General features: G+C 46.6%; 2 protein-coding genes across 9 annotated transcripts in view; both read left to right on the top strand.

The window, feature by feature from the left end:
• Nucleotides 1-4,695: 4,695 nt before the first annotated feature.
• BCDIN3D (BCDIN3 domain containing RNA methyltransferase) lies at nucleotides 4,696-12,324 on the top strand. Of its 2 annotated transcripts, XR_013401056.1 has the most exons (3): nucleotides 4,696-4,948; nucleotides 9,067-10,211; nucleotides 10,675-12,324. XR_013401056.1 is itself a non-coding variant. In XM_001110415.5 (2 exons), the coding sequence occupies exons 1-2, from the start codon at nucleotides 4,706-4,708 to the stop codon at nucleotides 9,694-9,696; spliced, it is 873 nt and encodes a 290-aa protein (XP_001110415.3). In that variant the 5' UTR covers nucleotides 4,696-4,705; the 3' UTR covers nucleotides 9,697-12,324. The 2 variants fall into 2 exon arrangements, 1 of the variants encoding a protein (XP_001110415.3); XM_001110415.5 differs by having other exon boundaries at nucleotides 9,067-12,324.
• Nucleotides 12,325-19,868: 7,544 nt separating this feature from the next.
• NCKAP5L (NCK associated protein 5 like) overlaps nucleotides 19,869-22,217 on the top strand; it is a 38,870-nt gene continuing 36,521 nt past the window's right edge. For 4 of the 7 annotated variants that reach the window (XM_077954141.1, XM_015151680.3, XM_015151681.3 and 1 more), the window contains exon 1: nucleotides 20,042-20,132. The gene's annotated coding sequence lies outside the window, so the exon portion shown is untranslated. Of the gene's footprint in view, nucleotides 20,133-22,217 lie in introns of all 7 variants that reach the window. The other 3 variants (XR_013401054.1, XR_013401053.1, XM_015151679.3) reach the window with 1 other exon arrangement.

The raw sequence follows: 22,217 nt of genomic DNA, 5'->3' as shown, positions 1-22,217 counted from the left end.
TGCTTGTCAGAAATGCAGACCCTCAGGCCCACCACAGGCCTTCTGAATCAGAATCTACACATATTTAGTTATTTAGAGACAGGGTCTCACTCTATTGCCCAGGCTGAAGTGCAGTGGTGTAATCATGGCCCAGGTGATCCTCCCACCTCAGCCTCCTGAGTAGCTAGGAATACAGGCATGCACCTCCGTGCTTGGCTAATTTTTAAAATTTTTTGTGGAGACAGGGTCTCACTATGTTGCCCAGGCTGGTCTTGAATTCTTGGATTCAAGGGGTCCTCCTGCCTCAGCTTCCTAAAGTGCTGGGATTACAGGCATGAGCCTCCATGCCCAGCCAGAATCTACATTTTAGGCCGGGTGCAGTGGCTCATGCCTGTAATCCCAGCACTTTGGAATGCCAAGGCAAGTGAATCACCTGCGGTCAGGAGTTTGAGATCAGCCTGACCAACAAGGAGAAACCCTGTCTCTACTAAAATTAGTCGGGTGTGGTGGTGCATGCCTGTAATCCCAGCTACTCGGGAGGCTGAGGCAGGAGAATTGCTTGAACTCGGGAGGCAGAGGTTGTGGTGAGCCAAGATCATGCCATTGCACTCCAGCCTAGGCAACAAGAGCGAAACTCTGTCTCAAACAACAAAAACAACAAACCAGAATCTACATTTTAATAAGAGGTTCAGGTGATTCCTTTGTGCATTCAAGTTCAAGAAGCTCTGCTCTGATTTAACACCTTCAAACTTTATTGTGTGGGCACTGGGGAGCCTTTGGGGGCTTTCAGCAGGGGCAGGACACAGTTGTTCGGTCCACCTTCCTTGGTGTCTGCAGCAGGGTTTGGTTCTTCATATCCTCTTCCCAGTCCTCTCCTTCCCTGTTTCTTCATCAGCCCCTCTGCCACCACTAACCCCAAACACTCCAGTCCTCCATCCACTACCTGTCTTCACAGACTTTTACTCAGCCTCACTGCCCTGAACACACCTGGTGTAATTCTTGAGTGCAAGGAATCCCTTGGGTTTGAACAATGATAAATGAAAATGTAAGATTCCATGATTCTATGAAATGCTTTGCACAGCAGGGTGACCTTGTGGAATTCATTATGCCCAAGCAGTGGCACATGCTGAAAACATAAGTAGGCTCAAAAAACATAGAGAAAGATTCACAGATGTAAGTCCATGGTGAGTTAAGAAGGGAAACAGGATGCAGAGATGTGGTCCCTAACCTTTTCTTGGTAATAACCTGTATTGGTTTCTGACTATAAAACTAATATATGTGCATTAGAAAGCTGGAAATACATTAGTTTGAACAAGAAAACAAAAGGTCAGTCAGAGAAAAAATCAGAAGGGATTAAAAACAAAGAGAAGGAAATCAGGGGCATGCACGCACACACACACATACACACACACACACACACACACACACACATTCTTCCCACCTCCTGCCACTCCTACCCTGTCCTTCTGATTTGGTTATAACTAAGATTGCAGATTGATCAATATTCAATGTTTACATTATCAAGACTGTAAACCTGTTGACCACTGAACTATGTAGTATACAATGATTACTTCTCCTTCCTTGCACAACATTTTGCTTTTCTGGGAGCTGATCATTGTTGTTAGTTATATGTTCAATTGATTAGTTTTTTCATGTCCTTATCCTTATTAGTAATTTCTTTCTTTCTTTCTTTTTTTTTTTTTTTTCTTTTTGAGACGAAGTTTCACTCTTGTTGCCCAGGCTGGAGTGCAAATGGCACGATCTTGGCTTACCACAACCTCCGCCTCCCGGGTTCAAGCGATTCTCCTGCCTCAACCTCCCGAGTAGCTGGGATTACAGGCATGTGCCACCATGCCTGGCTGATTTTGTATTTTTAGTAGAGACAGGGTTTCTCCATGTTGGTCAGGCTGGTCCTGACCTCAGGTGATCCGCCCGCCTCAGCCTCCCAAAGTGCTGGGATTACAGGCTTGAGCCACTGCCCCCAGCCTATTAGTAACTTCTTAACTCTTCCCTAAGTGGGTAAATATTCTCTGAATATATTCAGATACATTAAATGGTTTGTTGTTGTTGTTCGTTTTTTTCTTTGAGACAGGGTCTTACTCTGTCCCCCAGGCTGGAGTGCAGTGGCGCAATCCCAGCTCACTGCAACCTCCGCCTCCAAGGTTCAAGCAATTCTCGTGCCTCAACCTCCCGAGTAGCTGGGATTACAGGTGCGTGCCACGATGGCCCAGGTAATTTTTATGCTTTTAGTGGAGATGGGGTTTCGCCATGTTGACCAGGCTGGTCTCAAATTCCTGGCCTCAAGTGATCCTCCTGTCTCAGCCTACCAAAGTGCTAGGATTACAGGTGTGAGCCACTGCACCCAGCCCATTAAATGTTTTATCAATTTCATCTTGTTGATGCCATCTTCTCTCTTGGAATCTTCTGACTGCTGTAGCCTGCATTGGTCACTCTGAAGATCTGCTGCCCAGCTGCTGTTCAATAACCTTCCATCTCCATCCTGGGGATTTCCTTCAACTCTCCTCTGTTAAAAACCTGCTTTCTAGGTTCCATACACTCATACACTTTCACTTCTGGTTTTTCTACCTCATTTTGGTGGAAGATTTTCTCCAGTAGCTTCCTGAGAAAGAGCTCATAGAAGACAATGCGTTTGGTTTCTTGCATGTCTGGAAATGGCTTCATTCTGTCTTCACACTAAATTAATCATGTGGCTGTGTATAGAAGGGAAAATTAGAAATCATTTTCCTTCAGAACATTCAAGGCATTGTTCCATTGCCTTCCAGCTGTCACTGTGACTGGTGAGAGAGCCACTGCTGTCGTGATTCCTGATCCTTTGTATGAAATCTGTCTTTTTGTTTTTCATCTTTCTGAAAACATGTAGGAGGATTTCCTCTCTGTCCTCAGTGTTGTGAAAACTCACCATGTTTTGTCATTTGTGAAACTATTTTCATCCATTATACTTGACACTTGATGGGCCCTTCAGTTCTAGGAAATTTTACTGAATTGCTTCCTTGATAGTAGTTCCTTGATGGATAATTAGATAGTTCTCTCTGCTTTCCCTTTCTGGAACTCTTATGTGAGACCTCCTAGGCTGGACCTTGTCTTTTGTCTATATTTTCCATTTTCCATCTTTTTTTGCTCTACTTTGTGGAAGATTGCCTCTAGCTTATTTTCCAACTGTTCTATGGAGTGTTTCATTTCTGCTATTATATTGTTAATTTTCAAGAGGGTTTTTTGTGCATTAAATGTTCCTTTTTTCCAATATTTTGTTATGAAAGTTTCCAAACACATAGACAAGTTGAAATAATTTTATGGCAAACACCCATATAACTATCACCTGACTTGAACCTGGGAGGCAAAGGTTGCAGTGAGCCGAGATCGTGCCATTGCACTCCAGCCGGGGCAACGGTGTGAGACTCTGTCTCAAAAAAAGGAAAAAAGAAAAAGAAAATAGAAAGTAAAAACTGAGAGGAAAACAGTGCTTATTTTAACTCCTGACGGCACTGTTTGCAGGAGTCATGCTTCAGTGCCTTGTAAGAAGTTTACCAAACTGCCAGCCTCATGGAGCAGGAGACCTCTTTAAGATGGGTGGGCCAGGTGCAGGGGTGGGGGTGGGAGTTCTTGCACAACTCTGTTGATGCTTGGTTGACCCTGACGGATATTCTGGGCCATGCTGGCTTTTAACTGGAACCTGCTACCTAGGTTGACCCTTCAGTTCCTCTCCTTATCAGCTCTGTTATTTCCAATCTCTAGCTCACATCTTGCCCAACTCCATTCCACTGTCTGTTTCAGTTTGCATCCTTTTTCCCTTCCGTTTAAATTTTCCCCAAACAGATCTGGCCTTAGTCACCTACTTGTATCCTCTATTGAGTTTTCATTCAACAACATTTGTTGAGCATCTTTGTGCCAGGCCCATGGTAAGTACAGGAGACTCAAGGTTGAGAATAACACAGCATTGCAAGTACATCCTCTGGATCCAAACTACCTGGGTTCGAATCCTAGTACTATCATTTCTAACTGTAGGATCTTGGACAAGTTACTTTGTGGTACTCCAGTGTCCTCATCTATATAAAAATAATAATAATACGGTCATTTAATCATGGGGTTAGTGAGAGGATTGACTAAGCTTAGAAGGGTGTCTGGTGCCCAGTAAGCACTCTTTAAGTGCTGGCTCTTAAGGCGCGGTCCTGTTCCCCCTGGGGGACAGGACTGAGTCGGCCGGCTTCGCAAGTGACCTGCAGCTCCTGGCTACCCTTTCCTGAACCGGGTGGAAGTTCTTTAGTCACAGATTCACTGTATGGCCCCAGACAAGTAAGTTCTCTCCGGGTCTCACTTTTTGCATTTATAAAGAAAGGAAATCGGACTAAAATTGATTTCCAAGATCCCAACAAACTATTATCCTTGCTCTGGGTCAAGCAGCCCAAGTTTCAAACTATGTCAGTTTGGCCAAGACACTTAGCCCTCAGAGCTTGTTTCATCCCTGTAAAACGTGGATGATATTGCTAATCCCCTCCCAGTGTTGTGATGAGGGTTTAATAATACAAGGCAAGCCCCACGCGCTCGCCGGCTACAGGCACACAGCGCGAGGAAGTCGGGACAGCCTTTTTGATTCACCGCAGAATTCGATCCACCCGCCCTCGCCGTTCAGCGCACGCGCGCTGGCACCGCCCCGCCCCCGCCGATCGCAGGTCCCGACTTCCGGTTCCGCCAGGGCCCAGAGGCGGTGATGAGGCTAATGGCGGTGCCCTCGGAACTGGATGGAGGGAGTCTTAAGGAGACCGCAGCGGAAGAGGAACCGCGAGTTCTGGAACCCGGCGCCGCCCCGTTCGGAAATTTTCCTCATTATTCTCGCTTCCACCCTCCGGAGCAACGGCTCCGCCTCCTGCCCCCGGAGCTGCTTCGACAGCTCTTTCCTCAGAGTCCCGAGAACGGGCCGATTCTGGGGCTCGACGTGGGGTGTAACTCCGGGGTGAGTGACAGGGGAGGGATTGGAGCATCCGGAACCAAGCGGTTGGTTGCCTACACATCCACTGTGGTTCTGGCCTGGGCTCACACCCATCAAAACTTCCCCAAATCGAGTATAAAGCGTGGCGTTGACCTTGCCAGTGCTGCTGATGCCTGCCCGCCAGGGTTCCACCATCTGTCTTAGGAATCTCTCTTGGAGAGGAGTCTTTGTCGACTACGTTCCCACTTCTATTTAAGGGCCAGACCCCAGGTGGGGACGGTCCCTGTATCTAGGGTGGCCTCTGTCCAGCGTGCCTGGCGCTTTGGCTGGGGAGAGGGGGCTTCCAGAGACACACGTTTGGGAACATGGGGTTAGGTTTGGTTTACTGGGAGAGAAAAGCCAAGGGTGACAGAATCATGCCTGATATTGAGACTCGTGTGCTATACAGTACAGGACAGACCCTAGGACCTGCATGTTTATTTCAAAAAATGTGAGTAGGCCGGGGCGGTGGCTCACGTCTGTAATCCCAGCACTTTGGGAGGCCGAGGCGGGCGGATCACAAGGTCAGGAGATGGAGACCATCCTGGCTAACACAGTGAAACCCCGTCTCTACTAAAAATACAAAAAATTAGGTGACGTGGTGGCGGGCGCCTGTAGTCCCAGCTACTCGGGAGGCTGAGGCAGGAGAATGGTGTGAACCCGGGAGGCGGAGCCTGGAGTGAGCCGAGATGGTCCCACTGCACTCCAGCCTGGGCGACAGAGCGACACTCCATCACAAAAACAAAGCAAAACAAAAACAGTGAGTTGACAAAGTACAGTGGAGAGGATCGAGAAGCAAATAGAGCATTTTGCCCGAGGGAATGGAGAAGGGTGGCACTGCCACTCTTCTTGCTGCAAACTATTCTTAGGCATATAATGATTATAATCAAACCACATGCAAAATAAGGAAATGTCTCTCCCACACCTGTTTGTAGCCACTGGGATATCCTACACTAGCAGGCAGTCTGAACTTACCATGGCAAATGCTTCAAAAGTTAGTACCCTCTCTCTGCTCCCTCCATCACTCCAGTCCAGCATCTGGAGTGCAGGGGACAGTTTTGTTGTGTTGCTGTCCTTTCACAGAAGAGACTTTGGGGGACGATTGCAGACCTTGTGGGACTCAGTTGATAAGTAGGAGGAGGACATTTGGATACAGTCTTAAAGACTGGAATGAGGAGATGGGTTGATGTCCGGTGTCCCCTGCAAAATTTCTTCTCTGTGATGATACAGGAAGTCAGAGGGTGAAAACGGTGGAAAAGAGAGACTGAGGTTAAGGCTTGGGATTTCACTAAAGGCATTAGGAAACCACCAGAGATTTTAAAGTTAAGAGTAGTATACACATGAGAGGTAAAGACATAGTTGGCAGCTCACTAGGGTAGTGGTTCCCAAACCTGGCTGTACGTTTATGGAGCTTTCTGTTTTGCACTTTTTAAAAAATGCTTTCTCTTCTGGATCTTTGTAGTCAGAAAAGGGAAAAAAAATGCTTGCGCTTGATAAAACAAAAAAATTCAAACTACAAAGGGGTAAATAGTAAAAAGTCTCTACTCCCAACCCTAAATCCTCCTTTTCCCCCACACAGTCCTGTGTGTATACCAGCATTTATGTATAAATACCCCCCTTTTAGTTTTATAAATGGTAACACACTATTAGTAGCTTTTAATTCTGAGATTATATAACCGCATTCTTTTTTTAGCAGCGTCCTAATGTTTCATTGGATAGATGTACCATAATTTATGGGTGCTTTTTTTTTTTTCAATTTAAAAAACTCTTTCCCCAGCCTGGGCAACATGGCAAAACCCCATCTCTAAAAAAGTTAGCCAGGTGTGGTGGTGGGCGTCTGTAGTCCCAGATACTTAGGGAGGCTGAGGGAGGAGGATCGCTTGAACCCAGGAGGTCAAGGCTGCAGTGGGCCTTGATTGTGCTACATACCCCAGCCTGGGTGACAAAGTGAGACCCTGTCTCAAATAGAACAACAACAGAAAACCCAAAAAACTGCTGGGCGCAGTGGCTGACGCCTGTAATCCCAACATTTTCAGAGGCTGATGCTGGTGGATTGCTTGAGCTCAGGAGTTCGAGATCAGCCTGGGCAACATGGCAAACTCTCATCCCTACCAAAAATACAAAAATTAACTGGGCATCATGGTGTGCACCTGTGGTTCCAGCTACTCATGAGGCTGAAGTAGGAGGATCTCTAGAGCCTGGGAAGTCAAGGCTGCAGTGATCACGCCACTGCACTCTCCAGCCTGGGAAACAGAGTAAGACCCTGTCTCAAAAAAAAAAAAAAAAAGAATAAACGTTGTCAGCACCCTACAAGTTCCCCAAAAGTTCCTTTTCCTGTTCATAAACCTCTATTCTCTACCTAGAGGTAACAACTAGCCTTCTATTGTTTCCTTGCTTTTCTTTATAGTGTACTGTTTTTCTTCCCTGAATGATGTAGTTTAATTTCACCCATTTTTGAGCTTCATGTAAGTGGATGCTTGTCATATATTTTCTGTTACGGCTTGCTTTTTCTTCTCAACATTATGTATTTGTGAAAATCGTCCATGCTGTGCACCAAGCTGTGTGTCTTCATTTTTTTTTTTTTTTTTTGAGATGGAGTCTCGCTCTGTCACCCAGGCTGGAGTGCAGTGGCGCGATCTCGGCTCACTGCAAGCTCCGCCTCCCGGGTTCCCGCCATTCTCCTGCCTCAGCCTCCGGAGTAGCTAGGACTACAGGCGCCCGCCACCATGCCCGGCTAATTTTTTGTATTTTTAGTAGAGACAGAGTTTCACCGTGTTAGCCAGGATGGTCTCGATCTCCTGACCTCGTGATCCGTCCCCCTCGGCCTCCCAAAGTGCTGGGATTACAGGCGTGAGCCACCGCGCCCAGCCTGTGTCTTCATTTTTAACTGCTACTTAGTATTCTATCTTCATGATTATACCACATTGATTTGACTATGCCACTATCATTGGACATCTGGGTGGCTTCCATTGTGCATTTTCTTCACCTGCACAAAAGGCATAAATAAATATTTTCCTCACATGCTTGTTACACCAAGCAAATAAAGTAGTAAACAGAAAAATGCCTGGAAAATACTATGTGGAAAAACACAAATTTGAGTTAGTTATAATGGTTATAGAAATCAAAGAGGCCAGGTGCAGTGGTTCATTCCTATAGTCCCAGCACTTTGGGAGGCCAAGGCAGGTGGATCACTTGAGGTCAGTTAAAGACCAGCCTGGCCAACATGACGAAACCCGGTCTCTACTAAAAACAAAAATTAGCCAGGTGTGGTGATGTGTGCCTGTAATCCCAGCTACTTAGGAGGCTGAGGCAGGAGAATTGCTTGAACCTGGGAGGCAGAGGTTGCAGTGTACCGAGATCACGCCATTGCACTCGAGCCTGGGTGACAGAACCAGACTTTGTCTCCAAAAAAAAAAAAGGAATTCAAAGTTAGAGAAAGGAGATGGTGACTTAAGAGTAAAAAGGTGCTAATGTGGTAAAAATCACAAATCATTAGACTTGTCTAGAAGGTTGTTAGCAGTGACTTTTAGCAATGATGGTTATAGAAGCAGAATGTCTCAGAAGGAGGTGATGAATCCTAAGACAGTAAAATTGAAGCTGTAGTGAAGGCTAAATGAGGACTTTGGAATCCAGACTTCCCCCACCACAGGTCTGAGAAGCAGGTTTTTATAAGATGGTGTTTGCTGTATTCCTCACTTCCTTCATAAGAGACACTGGTTATGCCTCTGGACCCCTTTCCTCCTCCCTGGGGTCTTGAGATACCCAGAAAAAGAGTGAGTTTATCAGCATATTACTTAAGCTGGGAAATACTGCTGTAGGCTCCTTTGCTGCATCCATTTGGCTATAACTTTGAACTACAACCCAATCTATCATCCGTGTCAGGAAAATATGGGGATGATGCATTACAGCATGTGACCCCTGGAGGGCACTGAGAGCCTATTCTGTGGAAAACTTTTTGCACAACCTCTTTAGGTTATGGTTTAGGAACCTCACATCCTGTACAGCCAGAGGTAAGTGGCATTCTCAGTGGGAGAATGATATAGATTTCTCTTCTGTTCATTGGTTGAGAACTGTAGTGACAAAGCTCTTTTGGATTCCTCTAGGATCTAAGTGTGGCTCTATACAAACACTTCCTCTCCCTACCTGACGGGGAGACCTGCTCAGATGCCTCAAGAGAACTCCGGCTCCTCTGCTGTGACATAGATCCAGTCCTGGTGAAGCGAGCCGAAAAAGAATGTCCTTTTCCTGATGCCTTGACCTTTATTACCCTGGACTTCATGAATCAAAGGAAAAGGAAGGTTCTCTTGAGCTCTTTCTTAAGCCAATTTGGACGTTCAGTTTTTGACATTGGCTTCTGTATGTCAATAACCATGTGGATTCATCTGAACCACGGAGACCATGGCCTGTGGGAGTTCCTGGCCCATCTTTCCTCCCTCTGCCACTACCTCCTTGTGGAGCCCCAACCCTGGAAGTGTTACCGGGCAGCTGCAAGGCGTCTCCGAAAGCTGGGACTCCATGATTTTGACCACTTCCACTCCCTTGCCATCCGAGGTGATATGACCAATCAGATTGTGCAGATCTTGACCCAGGATCATGGCATGGAATTAATATGTTGCTTTGGCAACACCAGTTGGGACAGAAGCCTTCTGTTCTTCAGGGCAAAACAAACCATAGAGACTCATCCAATCCCTGAATCACTGATAGAAAGAGGGAAAGAAAAGAACAGATTATGATTCCAGAAGCAGTGAGATGGGAGGGCAAGAAGACCAAGAAAGAGATACTGAAAGAGTTTTATATTGAGAATTATGTTCATTCTCCTTAACTCCTTAACAATCAGGCAGCCTCAAAACCTGGCAGGAGCTTTTGGTAAAATGTCCAAGGCATATAATTCAAAGAATCGGTATCTGTTCCCCATTGTTTGGAACAAATCTTGTGGAGAATGAATCTGTGGAGTGGTGAGCTAGGGTATCTGGATTGGGATGGCCTAGGAAAAGTGGTCCTAGTTATGGGTTATGGAGGGGGCTGCTTTGGGGGATTATTTATAAAGATAAAACTAGGCTAGTCTTAAAATATATCAGTTCCTGGGCTCTCTGAATCTTACCTGGTTTCTTCAGGCTTCTGGACTTGCTAGGCCTGACTTTGGGCAAAAGCTTAGTAATTCAGGTTTGGAATGTGGCTTAGGAATCTATTTTCTGCCGGGCGCGGTGGCTCAAGCCTGTAATCCCAGCACTTTGGGAGGCCGAGACGGGTGGATCATGAGGTCAGGAGATCGAGACCATCCTGGCTAACACGGTGAAACCCCGTCTCTACTAAAAAGTACAAAAAACTAGCCGGGCGAGGTGGCGAGCGCCCGTAGTCCCAGCTACTCGGGAGGCTGAGCCAGGAGAATGGCGTAAACCCGGGAGGCGGAGCTTGCAGTGAGCAGAGATCCGGCCACCGCACCCCAGCCTGGGTGACAGAGCGAGACTCCGTCTCAAAAAAAAAAAAAGGAATCTATTTTCTGTTTTTTGTTTGTGCATTTTTCTATTATAGTAATATATACATAAAATTTACCATTTTAACCGTTTTTAAGTATAGTTTTTCAGAACATGTGGAAATCCCATCCAAAACTGGATTAAAAATTAAAAGATAAATAATTTTTTTAAAAGTATACAATTTTTGGCCGGGCGCGGTGGCTCAAGCCTGTAATCCCAGCACTTTGGGAGGCCGAGACGGGCGGATCACAAGGTCAGGAGATCGAGACCATCCTGGCTAACACGGCGAAAGCCCGTCTCTACTAAAAAAAACACAAAAAATTAGCCGGGCGAGGTGGCGGCGCCTGTGGTCCCAGCTACTCGGGAGGCTGAGGCAGGAGAATGGCGGGAACCCGGGAGGCAGAGCTTGCAGTGAGCTGAGATCTGGCCACTGCACTCCAGCCTGGGCGACAGAGCGAGACTCCGTCTCAAAAAAAAAAAAAAAAAGTATACAATTTTTGTGACATTAAGTACATTAACAATGAGGCATCTGTTTTTAACAGCTCCCCCAGATGATTCTGAGGCAAGCAGAGGTAGACCATACTTTGAGTGCTTATGGTTCCATTCAGCCCTCCTCTATGTACTTTTCCTGGTATGAGTTCTTCCCTGTGACTTTAACAACTACCTGCATGCTTATGGTCCCCAAATATATTGGTAGCCCTACATCCACAGTCCCAGACTAGCATTTTTCCTGTTTTGTCATTATATCCCTTAGTTCTTAGGTACATCAGATTCAACATATCTCAAAAGCAAGCTCATTACAGTATTCATTGCTTAAGCTAGAAACCTCAGTTGATTTTCTCACTTACATTCCCCACATTTAAATGCTCACAAAGTCCAGCAGCAAATTCTATCAATTACATGTACGTTTCATTCCATCCATGTGTCCAGTGCCTGGTGGGGGGTTCCTATATTAAAGTCATCTACCTTACAATCCATTCTCTGCCTTTCAGCCACAGTTTACTCATCTGTACAACTGAAATAACACCACTTTCCTTTTCCTATGCCCAAATTTCCTAAGGATGTGAAGGTATTTTGCAGAATATAGAGTGATAAAGAAAAATAAGGTGCTATTACACTGTGTGAGCATGCTGCAGACCACAACTGCACTTGTTAGACCAGAGGCTTATGAGAAAAACATCTCACCTTGTAGAAAACATGCATCTTAACTATCTCGAATAACTTGTTTTTCAGGATAATGAAGTAATAAGGAGTCCAGCCTCAGTGCTACAGAACATTTTAAAGGAAGCAGTGTTGGCAGGGAGGGATATGGAGCTAATAGAAATGAGGCCGGTTTATGATGGTCTCAGTTATCACAGTAGTTACAGAGCTGAGTTTACCCACAAGATCTTAATTTAGGAACACTTTGAAACCTTGTAACCCTGCTAGGTGCTCTCTCCTCTCACTCCACCAAGGCAGTGCACAGAAACATACGTGGCGCTATGGTAGGATGAATAATGGTTCCCCAAGATGTCCACCTAATCCCTGAAACCAGTGAATGTTACCTTAGATAGCAAAAGGGGCTTTGCAAATGAGATTGAGGATCTTGAGATCGGTAGATTAACCTGGATGATCAGAATAGACCCTAAGTGCAATCAGTGTTCTTATAATAGGGAGGCAGAGGGAGAGCTGACCACAGTAGGAGATGTAATGACAAAAGCAAGAGGTTGGAGTGATGTGAAGAAGGGCCACAAGTCAAGGAATGCAGGTGGCTTCTAGAAGTTAGCAAAAGCAAGGAAATGTATTCTCCCCTGAAGCCTCCAGAAGGAACAGCCCTGCCAACACCTTGATTTTAGATTTCTGATCTCCAGAGCTGTAAGAGAATAAATCAGTATTTTAAACCACTAAGTTTTTTGGTGATTTCTTAGAGCAACACTACAAAACTAATACGTGGACTCTGACTACAGTGAGACTGGCTTACAAAGCCAAGTGGCACCTTTCCCAGATAACTCCTTGATAACAGAAAATAACCTCAGTGACCAGAAGGATACACAGGAGCTTTGTCCAACATGGCTAATTAAGAAATACCCAGGTGCAGTGGCTCACGCCTGTAATCCCAACACTGGGAGGCTGAGGCAGGTGGATCACTTGAGCTCAGCAGTTTGAGACCAGCCTGGGCAACATGGCAAAACCCCGAATCTGCAACACACACACACACACACACACACACACAAATTAGCTGGGAGTGGTGGCACGCACCTGTAGTCTGGTAACTTGGGAGGCTGAGGTGCAGGATCACTTAAGCTCAGGAGGCTGAGGTTGCAGTGAGCCAAGATCATGCCACTGCACTCCAGCCTGGATAATAGAGTGATACTGTCTTAAAAAAAGAAATCCTCAATAACTAAAAGCTTTGGGAGATGCTTCAGCATCCGAACCTGACCTGTTCCCTAGTAAGAGATTGGCTGAGCAGTTACCTGACCTGTTGGGAGGAACCACTGTATTTCATGTCTGTGGCAGTTGGTTTCAAAAAGGATGTGTAATTAGTGCCCATAAAAATGAGGTCCTCAGGTCGGGTGCGGTGGCTCACATCTGTAATCCCAACACTTTGGGAGGCCAAGGCGGGAGAATCACTTGAGCCCAGGAGTTAAAGACCAGCCTGGGTAATACAATAAGACTTCATCTCTACAAAAAAATTTAAAAATTTAAAAATTAGCTGAACATGGTGGCATGCGCCTATAGTCCTAGCTACTCGGGAGGCCGAGGTGGGAGGATTGCTTGAGCCTGAAAAGCAAGGTTGCAGTGAGCCGAGATCATGCCACTGCACTCCAGCCTGAACAGCAGAGTGAGACTCTATCTCAAAAAAAAAAAAAAAAAAAAAGGAATGGCAGTATAAGCATATTTAGTCATATAGAAGAATCAGCCAAAAAGTTAAAATGGCTCATTGCTGGGGGTAAGAAATGCAGCAAATAATTGCTTCTGTATTATTTGATTATTAAAACATATGGACATATTACTTTTTATACAAACTAATCTTAAATGAATAATTTTTTAAAGTAGCGAGTGTTTTCTAAAATAACTCTCACTGTACCACCCATCTATCTGCCTAATTTTTCCTTCACAGCATAGCCAAAATCTTAGAAAAGTTTTTTGTTGTTGTTGTTTGTGTTTTTGTTTTGTTTTTGAGACAGTCTCACTCTATTGCACAGGCTGGAGTGCAATGGCACAATTGGCTCACTGCAACCTCCGCCTCCCAGGCTCAAGTGATTCTTCTGCCTCAGCCTCCTGAGTAGCTGGGATTACAGGCACGTGCCACTGCGCACAGCTCGTTTTTCTATTTTTAGTAGAGACCAGGTTTCACCATGTTGGCCAGGCTGGTCTTGAATTCCTGACCTCAGGTGATCCACCCACCTCGTCCTCCCCAAAGTGCTGGAATTACAGGTGTGAGCCACTGCGCCCAGCCAAAAAGTTTTAAACACCTCCTGTCTCCATTCCTTCCTTTGTACATTTTTCTCAATCCTTCAGAATCTGGTTTTGCCAGGTTGGGCGGGGTGGCTCACGCCTGTAATCCCAGCATTTTGGAAGGCCAAGATGGGAGGACTGCTTGAGCCCAGGAGTTTGAGAACAGCCTGGGCAATGGAGTGAGACCCCATCTTTGTTTTAAATAAACAAATAAAATCTGGTTTTATCAAAGTCTCCAATGACAAGTGGCCAGAGTCAGTAGGGATGTCTCTGTCCTGATCCAACTTGACTCAGCAACATCGGGGCCAAAAAAATCATCTCTTCCTATTCATGGGGAATTGGTTCCAGGACCCACAAGGATACAAAAATCAAAGGATGCTTAAGTCCCTTACATAAAATGGTGTAGTATTTGCAAATGACCTAGGGGTATTCTCCTATATATTTTAAATCATCTCTAGATTACTTATAATATGTAATATTATGTAAATACTATGCAAATAGTTAACACTAATTTTTTTTTTTAAGACGGAGTCTCGCTCTGTCGCCCAGGCTGGAGTGCAGTGGCGCGACCTCGGCTCACTGCAAGCTCCACCTCCCGGGTGCATGCCATTCTCCTGCCTCAGCCTCCTGAGTAGTGGGACTACAGGCGCCCACCACCTCGCCCCGCTAATTTTTTGTATTTTTAGTAGAGGCAGTGTTTCACCGTATTAGCCAGGATGGTCTCAATCTCCTGACCTCGTGATCCACCCGCCTCGGCCTCCTAAAGAGCTGGGATTACAGGCGTGAGCCACTGCGCCCAGCCTAAATTTTTAAAATTTTGCATTTTTATTGCTGTAGTTTTTTTTTTTTTTTTTTTTTGCTGATCTAGTCTTCAGAGAGATGTAGTTTTTTTGTTTGTTTATTTTTCTGATCTGAGGTTGATTGAGTGCATGGATGTGGAAGTCACCAATAAGAAGGACTGACTGTATTTGGTCTTTTTTTTTGGAAATCCCTTTCTTGGGTTCTGGTGACAATGTTCATTCAGTTTTCTTTCTCCTTCTCTGGAGACCCCCCTCTAATGTTGATGTTCCTTGGGGTTCTGCTCCAGCTTTTCTTTTCTCTACTTGCATGATCTCCTCAACTCCATGACTTCAGTAACCACCAATGTTCTGAGGACTCACAAATCTCTTATCTATCATCCCAATTCCTCTCCTGAGCTTCAGAATTATTTATCCCACAGCCTACAGCAGTGCTTCCCAACCTTTTCCATGTCAGTACACACATAGAAAACGATGGTGTTTTATATGCTGGATGATGCAATCTGGCATAACCAAGATTGCTCTCTGACTCAGGAAGCTTGTGCTGCCCTGAGAATTGTGAAGCCCAATATGCAGCACCACCTTAACCTCTTCCTGAGGCACACAGTTGGGAAGTTCTGACGAGTTGGAGAGATGTTTCTACTTGGATGCCCCTTGGGGATTTCAACATCCTCCCCATCACCACTATCACTTTCCTAGTCCAGACCACATCATTTCTCATTTTTCTCCTCAGGTACTACAAAAACCTTGCCTGGCCCCCCTGACTTCAGTCTTGCTTTCTCTATCCTCCACACTGCAACCACACTGATCTAAAATGCAAATCTGACTATGCTACCCTCCTGCTTAAAACCATTCAAAGTCTACACTGCTCTTAGGATAAAGGATGGTCTACCCACTGCTTACCTTTCCAGTCTCATTGTTTATCATACCCCACATGAACTCTGTACAAGTTATCTAATACTTTATGTACAGTGCTTAGCATATAGATTCAATAAAGATGTTCGAATGATGAAAAGTGATGAACAAGAGGTTCAAGGATATGAGCAGATTCATCATATCTGTGCCAGGTAGGAGGTTTCAAAGCACATACTGGCAATGCTGTCAGAATCCAAGGAACATGACTGTCCCGTAGAGAATTATGTACATGTAGCAGTAAAGATCTATTCCTATACAGCAAGTGGACCAAACATTATACAACAGCTTCTTTCTTCCTATTACTGATCAGGAAAGACATTGAGATTGCACTCAGAGTTCATCTGTCTGGAAAACAGCCATATTATAAAATGTTTTGAGGTCAGGCATGGTAGCTCACATCTATAATCCCAGCACTTTGGGAGGCCACAGTGGGAGGATCGCTTGATCTCAGGAGTTCAAGACCAGCCTGAGCATACAGTGAGACCCTGTCTCTACAAAAAATGAAAAAATTAGCTGGGTATGGTGGAGTGCACTTGTAGTCCCAGCTAGTTGGTGGGGGCTCACTTGAGCCTAGAAGTCAAGGCTGCAGTGAGCTGTGATCACACCACTGCACTCCAATCTGGGTGACACAGCAAGACCCAATCTAGAGAAAAAAAAAAAAAGAAAAAATGTTTTAAGAGGCTAGATACCAACCTGACTATCTCCTGTTGCCAGGAGTTCTAAACTAGAGTCAGTTTGTCAGCCAATGGCTAAATGGCTACAGTTTCAACCTCTGAGAATTGAAGATGCTCCAACATTAAATGAATGACCACATAGTATTAAAGCAGGGAACCCCATTCAAAGTACTGATGTTAGCAGTGACAGGGTGGTTCTCTCTGACAATCCATCTATCAGGCATCAGCACTACATGCATAGTTAGACAATACCACCAAACTGGTTTGTTACTAAACCAGTAGTAACAGCTTGCAGCTACCAGAGACCTAAGAGGCCTAGCCTGTTTTGTTACACAGACGACTCAAGTAAATAACAATATATGATTAGTGATATAAGAGTGAAGAACAAACTTTGGGACTTCTGTGTAATTTTTAATTTATGCAAATAATAGCACTAAGGAATGAAAGAGTCTTAAGTCTCATCAAAAGACTGAAAGGGATCTTGGAGCAATAGTAGTTACACTTCTTTCAACCCCTGTCAGTGAGGATGAAGGTTTGTGAAGCATAGAGAATCTGCCAAAATCTGAATGCCAAAATTATCACATGCACAATAGCCTTTAAGGAAGGAGCACAGGTGCTTGCTCTGACAAATACAGATGTTCTGGCTGTATTTACTAAACAAGGGTAAACATCTAAATGAAAAGTAAAATATTGGCTGGGCGCGGAGGCTCACGCTTGTAATCCCAGCACTTTGGGAGGCTGAAGGGGGCAGATCACTTGAGGTCAGTAGTTCAAAACCAGCCTGGACAACTTGGTGAAACCTCATTTCTACTAAAAATACAAAAATTAGCTGGATGTGGTGGCACCCACCTGTAGTCTCTGCTACTTGGGAGGCTGAGGCAGAAGAATTGCTTGAGAATTGCAAGAGGCAAGAGAATTGCCTCTTGGGAGGCAGAACTTCAGTGAGCCGAGATTGTGCCACTGCATTCCAGCCTGGGTGACAGAGTGAGACTCTGTCTCAAAAAAGAAAAAAAAAAAAAGTAAATTATCATCTTGATGTTCTGTTTACTTCCAATAATTCAGTTATTTGGAAACATCCAAAAGTAGTTAGAAATGCCTGGCAGACTTTTAAGGTTTTCTACCTCAAGGCAGAATTAGGAATACAAGGCAATATTAGGAATACAACAGGTACATGGAGTTTTATTGGACTTTCAAGCCCTTTGAGGAAAGGACCATGTCTACTTTGTGTTGTAATCCCAGAACTAGCCCACTGATCCCTATTCAATAAATGTTAGATGATTGAATAAGAATTCACAATGCTGTAGGCTTCTGAAGATGCCATTATCATCAAGAAATAAGGTGAAAAGGAGAAATGAAAACATGTCTATGATAATATTTGCACCAGAATGTTAATAGCAGCCATATTCACCATAACCCCAACTGGAAATACCAAATATCCATCAATTGAAGAATGGATAAACACATTGTGATATATTCATGTGATGGAATATTACTCAGCAATAAAAAAGAACAGATTACTGATACACATGGATGGATCTCAAAAACATTACTAAGCTAAAGCATACAGACACAAGTACATACTGTAAAGTTCCATATATGTGAAATACAAATGCAGACAAATCTATGGTGCTATAATTCAGGAAGTTGCCAGGGAAGGGTGGTGGTGGGTGTGGGGTGATCAACTATAAAGGGGCATGAGGGAACTTTCTAGGGTGGTGGTTCAGTATCTTGTTTTGGGTGTTAATTACATAGGTTTATATTTTGAAATTCACCAAACAAAGCACCTAAGATGTGTGCATTTTATTGCATGTTAAGAATAGTTTAAGGGCTGGGCACGGTGGCTCATATCTGTAATCCTAGCGCTTTGGGAGGCCAAGGTGGGCAAATCACCTGAGGTCAGGAGATAGAAACCATCCTGGCCAACATGGTGAAACCCCTGTCTCTACTAAAAATACAAAAACTAGCCAGGTGTGGTGGCGCACACTTGTAATACCAGCTGCTTGGGAGGCTGAGGCAGGAGAATCACCTGAAATCAGAAGGCAGAGGTTGCAGTGAGCAGAGATTGTGCCACTGCACTCCATCCAACCTGGGACAGAGTGAGACTCCATCTCAGAGAAAAGAAAAAAGTCTCACTCTGTCACCCAGGCTGGAGTGCAGTGGCACAATCTCTGCTCACTGCAACCTCTGCCTTCTGATTTCAGGTGATTCTCCTGCCTCAGCCTCCCAAGCAGCTGGTATTACAAGTGTGCGCCACCACACCTGGCTAGTTTTTGTATTTTTAGTAGAGACGGGGGTTTCACCATGTTGGCCAGGATGGTTTCTATCTCCTGACCTTGTGATCCGCCTGCCTTGGCCTCCCAAAGTGCTGGGATTACAGGCGTGAGCCACGGTGCCCAACCAGAATAAAATATTTTTTAAGCAAAAAAAATGAAAAAGTTGGTGGGAGTAACCATCAAGACATCTTTTAGGTTCCAGTAATAGCTGTCCTTGGGCACTCTTTTCATCAAGCTACCTCTATGCTCAAGAACCCAAAATGACTTATCTTATGCCTTGTCACATCCGTATCCTTATTCTGCTCTCCTCCGTAGGAAACCTCTTCCATTAACTTCTCCCACTTCCCAGCATACCACAGTGATCTGCTCACGGTCCTATGCAGATAATTTGTTCTTTCCTATCTGAGTCTCCTTGTGGCCTTTACCCTGCCTGGACCCTACTCAAGTTCTCTCTGCCCTTCAAATCCCGTGTTTAAATAAGCCTCCTTCAGAAAAGAACTCCTAATCCTAGCCAATCTGAGCACTCTAAATTCCCTTTTTATGTTCCTTTATTGGACTAATATGATACTCTAAGCTGCCTCCTTTGTATACTCACAACAAAAGAAATTTTAATGAAGTAGGCAGAGACGGTGCCTAGGGATTCCTTCGTATTTCCCTGCAGAACCCAGTTGAGAACCTACATTTCTGGGGCAGTCACTACGATGCAGGTTGTGAGGTTTATACGGTATTTAGGCAAGGGCAAGTAAGTGTTTAATTAAGGACTAATGGGAATGATATTGAAAGCTCTGAGGCTCTGCAGGGGCCTGGATGGGCTGTTTGCTTTTCCTTATGCCCACCGAGATAGCAAGTGGTTGAGAAGAAGGCTGTATCCTTTTTCTGCTCAGCCTTCCCTCCCAAACCAGTGAGGAAACGGCCAGCACTGCTTGTCGATGAGCGGAGCCTGTTCCTATCACTGTTTTCCAGATTACTGGGGGGACGACCCTATCCTGGATCAGGAAGAGAGAGGCGGGAGCATTTAAGGCCAAAGAGGCACTCAAGACTTTCCCTATGGATTTACACCCAACACGTATGCAGGAAGGCAAATGACAAACACCGACGCTCACAACCACACATACACGTGCACGCCCAGCCCCACAGAAGCAAACGCGCATGCCTGTGGGTCCGCGCGCATCTACTTAGTTTTCTCTGTTCTAGACGCCCTCATTCCACCCCCGCTCGGCCCAGCCCGGCGTCCTCTACCCAGGCACGGCTGAGGTTTACCAAGCCCGGCCGGGCCTGGAGAAAGTGTTTCTACAGAGGGGGAAGGGAGGTCCTTCCCACCAGAGCGGAAGCGGCGCGCGCCGGCCGGGCAGACTTAGCTGGCGTCCTGGGAACATCTGGAGGGGGCTGGGAGGGGCGCGCATCCAGGGTGAATGTGGATTGGCTGCTAGGGGGGAGGGAGGCGGGGTCAGAGCCAGGGGCGGGGCTCTCCGGCCCCTTTAAAGCCTTGACATCAGGAGGCGGCTCCGGCACCCCCCTTTCTCTGCCCCCCGCCCCCAGCCGCGGCCATGGACCTGGCGGATCCGGCCTGCCCTGGCCCAGCTCAACACCTGATTTCGGTGAGTTCTGGGTCTACTTGAGATTGAAAGAGCGGCGAGTGCGGGGGGGATCTGTAGCTCCGTGCCGGGGGAAGTGGGGTGTAGAGGGTAAGGCTCTCGTGGCAGTACAGGGTCGGAGAGGGCGTCGCGGCTTCCTGCCCAAACCATACTGCCCGCCCCTCCGTCCCTCCCTCCAGCTGCACCCTCCTCGGGGGTCCGGCTGAGACTCTGTGCACCCCCACCCCACCCCCTCCCGCCCCCCGCGCCATCCTCGCGCACACTCAGTGGCCCCGGAAGGGAAACTTTCGGGAGTGGGGGATGTTCCGGGGGCCGGGCTCCCCTCCCTCTTTGAAAGCACTGACCTTGCCCCAGCTGCCCACCCCACCCAACCCGCATCCCACCGTCCGGGTGCCGCTTAGCGGTGCCGGGTTATTGCGGGGGGAGGGGCTCTCTCCCCAAAGCGCAGGCGCGGAGACGAGCCTGGGGCTCCCTTTCGCACTCCTTCCAGTCCCCGTGGCCTGGGGCGGTAGGGCCTGAGGAAGGCGGGGAGAAGCGGAAAGAGCGGGTCTCCTAGAGAACAGCCCTTCAGAGGCTTTGAGGGGCTGCGGGAAGGAGGAAGGACCTGGCGGGCTGCAAGCTGAAGAGAAGCTAAGGGAGGGAGGAGGGTTGGTTGGGCAGGGAGCAGGGACAGGGCAGCGCCTGCAGAAAAGGCCCTCAGGGTGCTGGCTGCGGTGCCAGAAGAATGCAGAGAATTCATCTGTGCCCGACGCTCCCCTGGCTTAGCCCAACTAAGAAAGCGGCTGCCCGGATCCTAGCTCCCCTCTCCTTGTCCTGGGCCCAAGGCCCCGCGTTGTCTCCAGTCCTGGCATGGCCCCAAGGGCACAGAGGGCCCTCGCCTCCCACAGGCCTAGTTTTCCAGGCATCCCAGGGCTGGATCAGCCCAGTCTACCTAGTCTCTCCAGCTGCTACTTCTTAAAGGCCTGCCTTGCTGAGGAGCTAGGGATCTTGGGCTAAGGAGTTCTCTGGCTGTAGAGGCAATCCCTCCCTCCGACTTCTCCCGCTCCTTCATGGGTCCTCCTTCTTAAGCACAGTGGTCAGCCAGAGGAAGTAGCCCGGGCAGGGGTGGTCCTGGGGAGCGGTAAACAGGGTGTCAATGCCTAACCGGTTTATGGTCAGTACTTTTGGGGAAAATGAACATAGCCCATTTGCCTTGTTGCAGACCCTCCCTTGCAGACATTACGCCATCTGGCTCTCTGAGACTCCTTGTGTGACAGGAATTCACTTCTCAAATTGGTCCCCCCATCTTCCTAAAAACAACCTGGAGTTAGTGGGTTTCCTATCCCAAAGAAACCGTGTGTATTCCTGTCCGGGGAGATATTCCCAAGTTCAAGCTTGTTTTCAAAGGCTATGGTCTGTGCATGAGGTGGCATCTTTCTCCAGCTCTGGCCCTCAGGAAAAGAGTGAGGACCTGGAGGGGCAGGTGCCGTGGTTGGCAGGGAAGAAAGATCTTCATGATAGGCCGGTGAAGACCTAAGTGTTTGGGGACCAAGCTGGTATCAATAAAGACAGAGTCAGAAGCTCTGGTCCCTACTTTTCCTAGCTTGCTGTATGACCTTGGCCGAGACAGTTTGCTCTCTGGGGCTCAGTTTCCCCATCTTTAAAATTCAGTAGTTGGACTAGATAGCTCTAATATTCCCGTCCAGTTTTTGACATTGAATGGTTTCACTGATGGGTGAATCTATAGGGGAGAAAGTTCCTCTGGCAGAATGGTCCCATTTAGAGGGAGCTAAAGTGTTGGGTGTGCTTTAAATTGCAATTACTTAGGATTAGAACCCTGCGTAGAGAGAACAGATTCCCTTATTCTATGCCTGAGAGTAGACCTTGTCCCACACACCCCTGGTGCCTTGGGATATGAACTCCTGCTGGCTTGGGTTTGGCCCACCCATCACGCCTGTGGTGAGACATCCTGGCCCTTTGAAGAGGAGCTGAGAGAGGAGGAGGCAGCCAAGGGCCAGCAGGGTAAGCAGATTCCCAGGAGACAGTTTACGTCTCAGCTGTTGGGACTTGTTTTAGGATCTGGGCCAGGGAGCACAACACACTCACCCA

Source organism: Macaca mulatta, chromosome 11 (assembly GCF_049350105.2).
Source record: "Macaca mulatta isolate MMU2019108-1 chromosome 11, T2T-MMU8v2.0, whole genome shotgun sequence".
Lineage (NCBI taxonomy): Eukaryota > Metazoa > Chordata > Mammalia > Primates > Cercopithecidae > Macaca > Macaca mulatta.
Note: the sequence above shows the minus strand (reverse complement) of the source record. Positions and strands in the feature narration are given on the sequence as shown.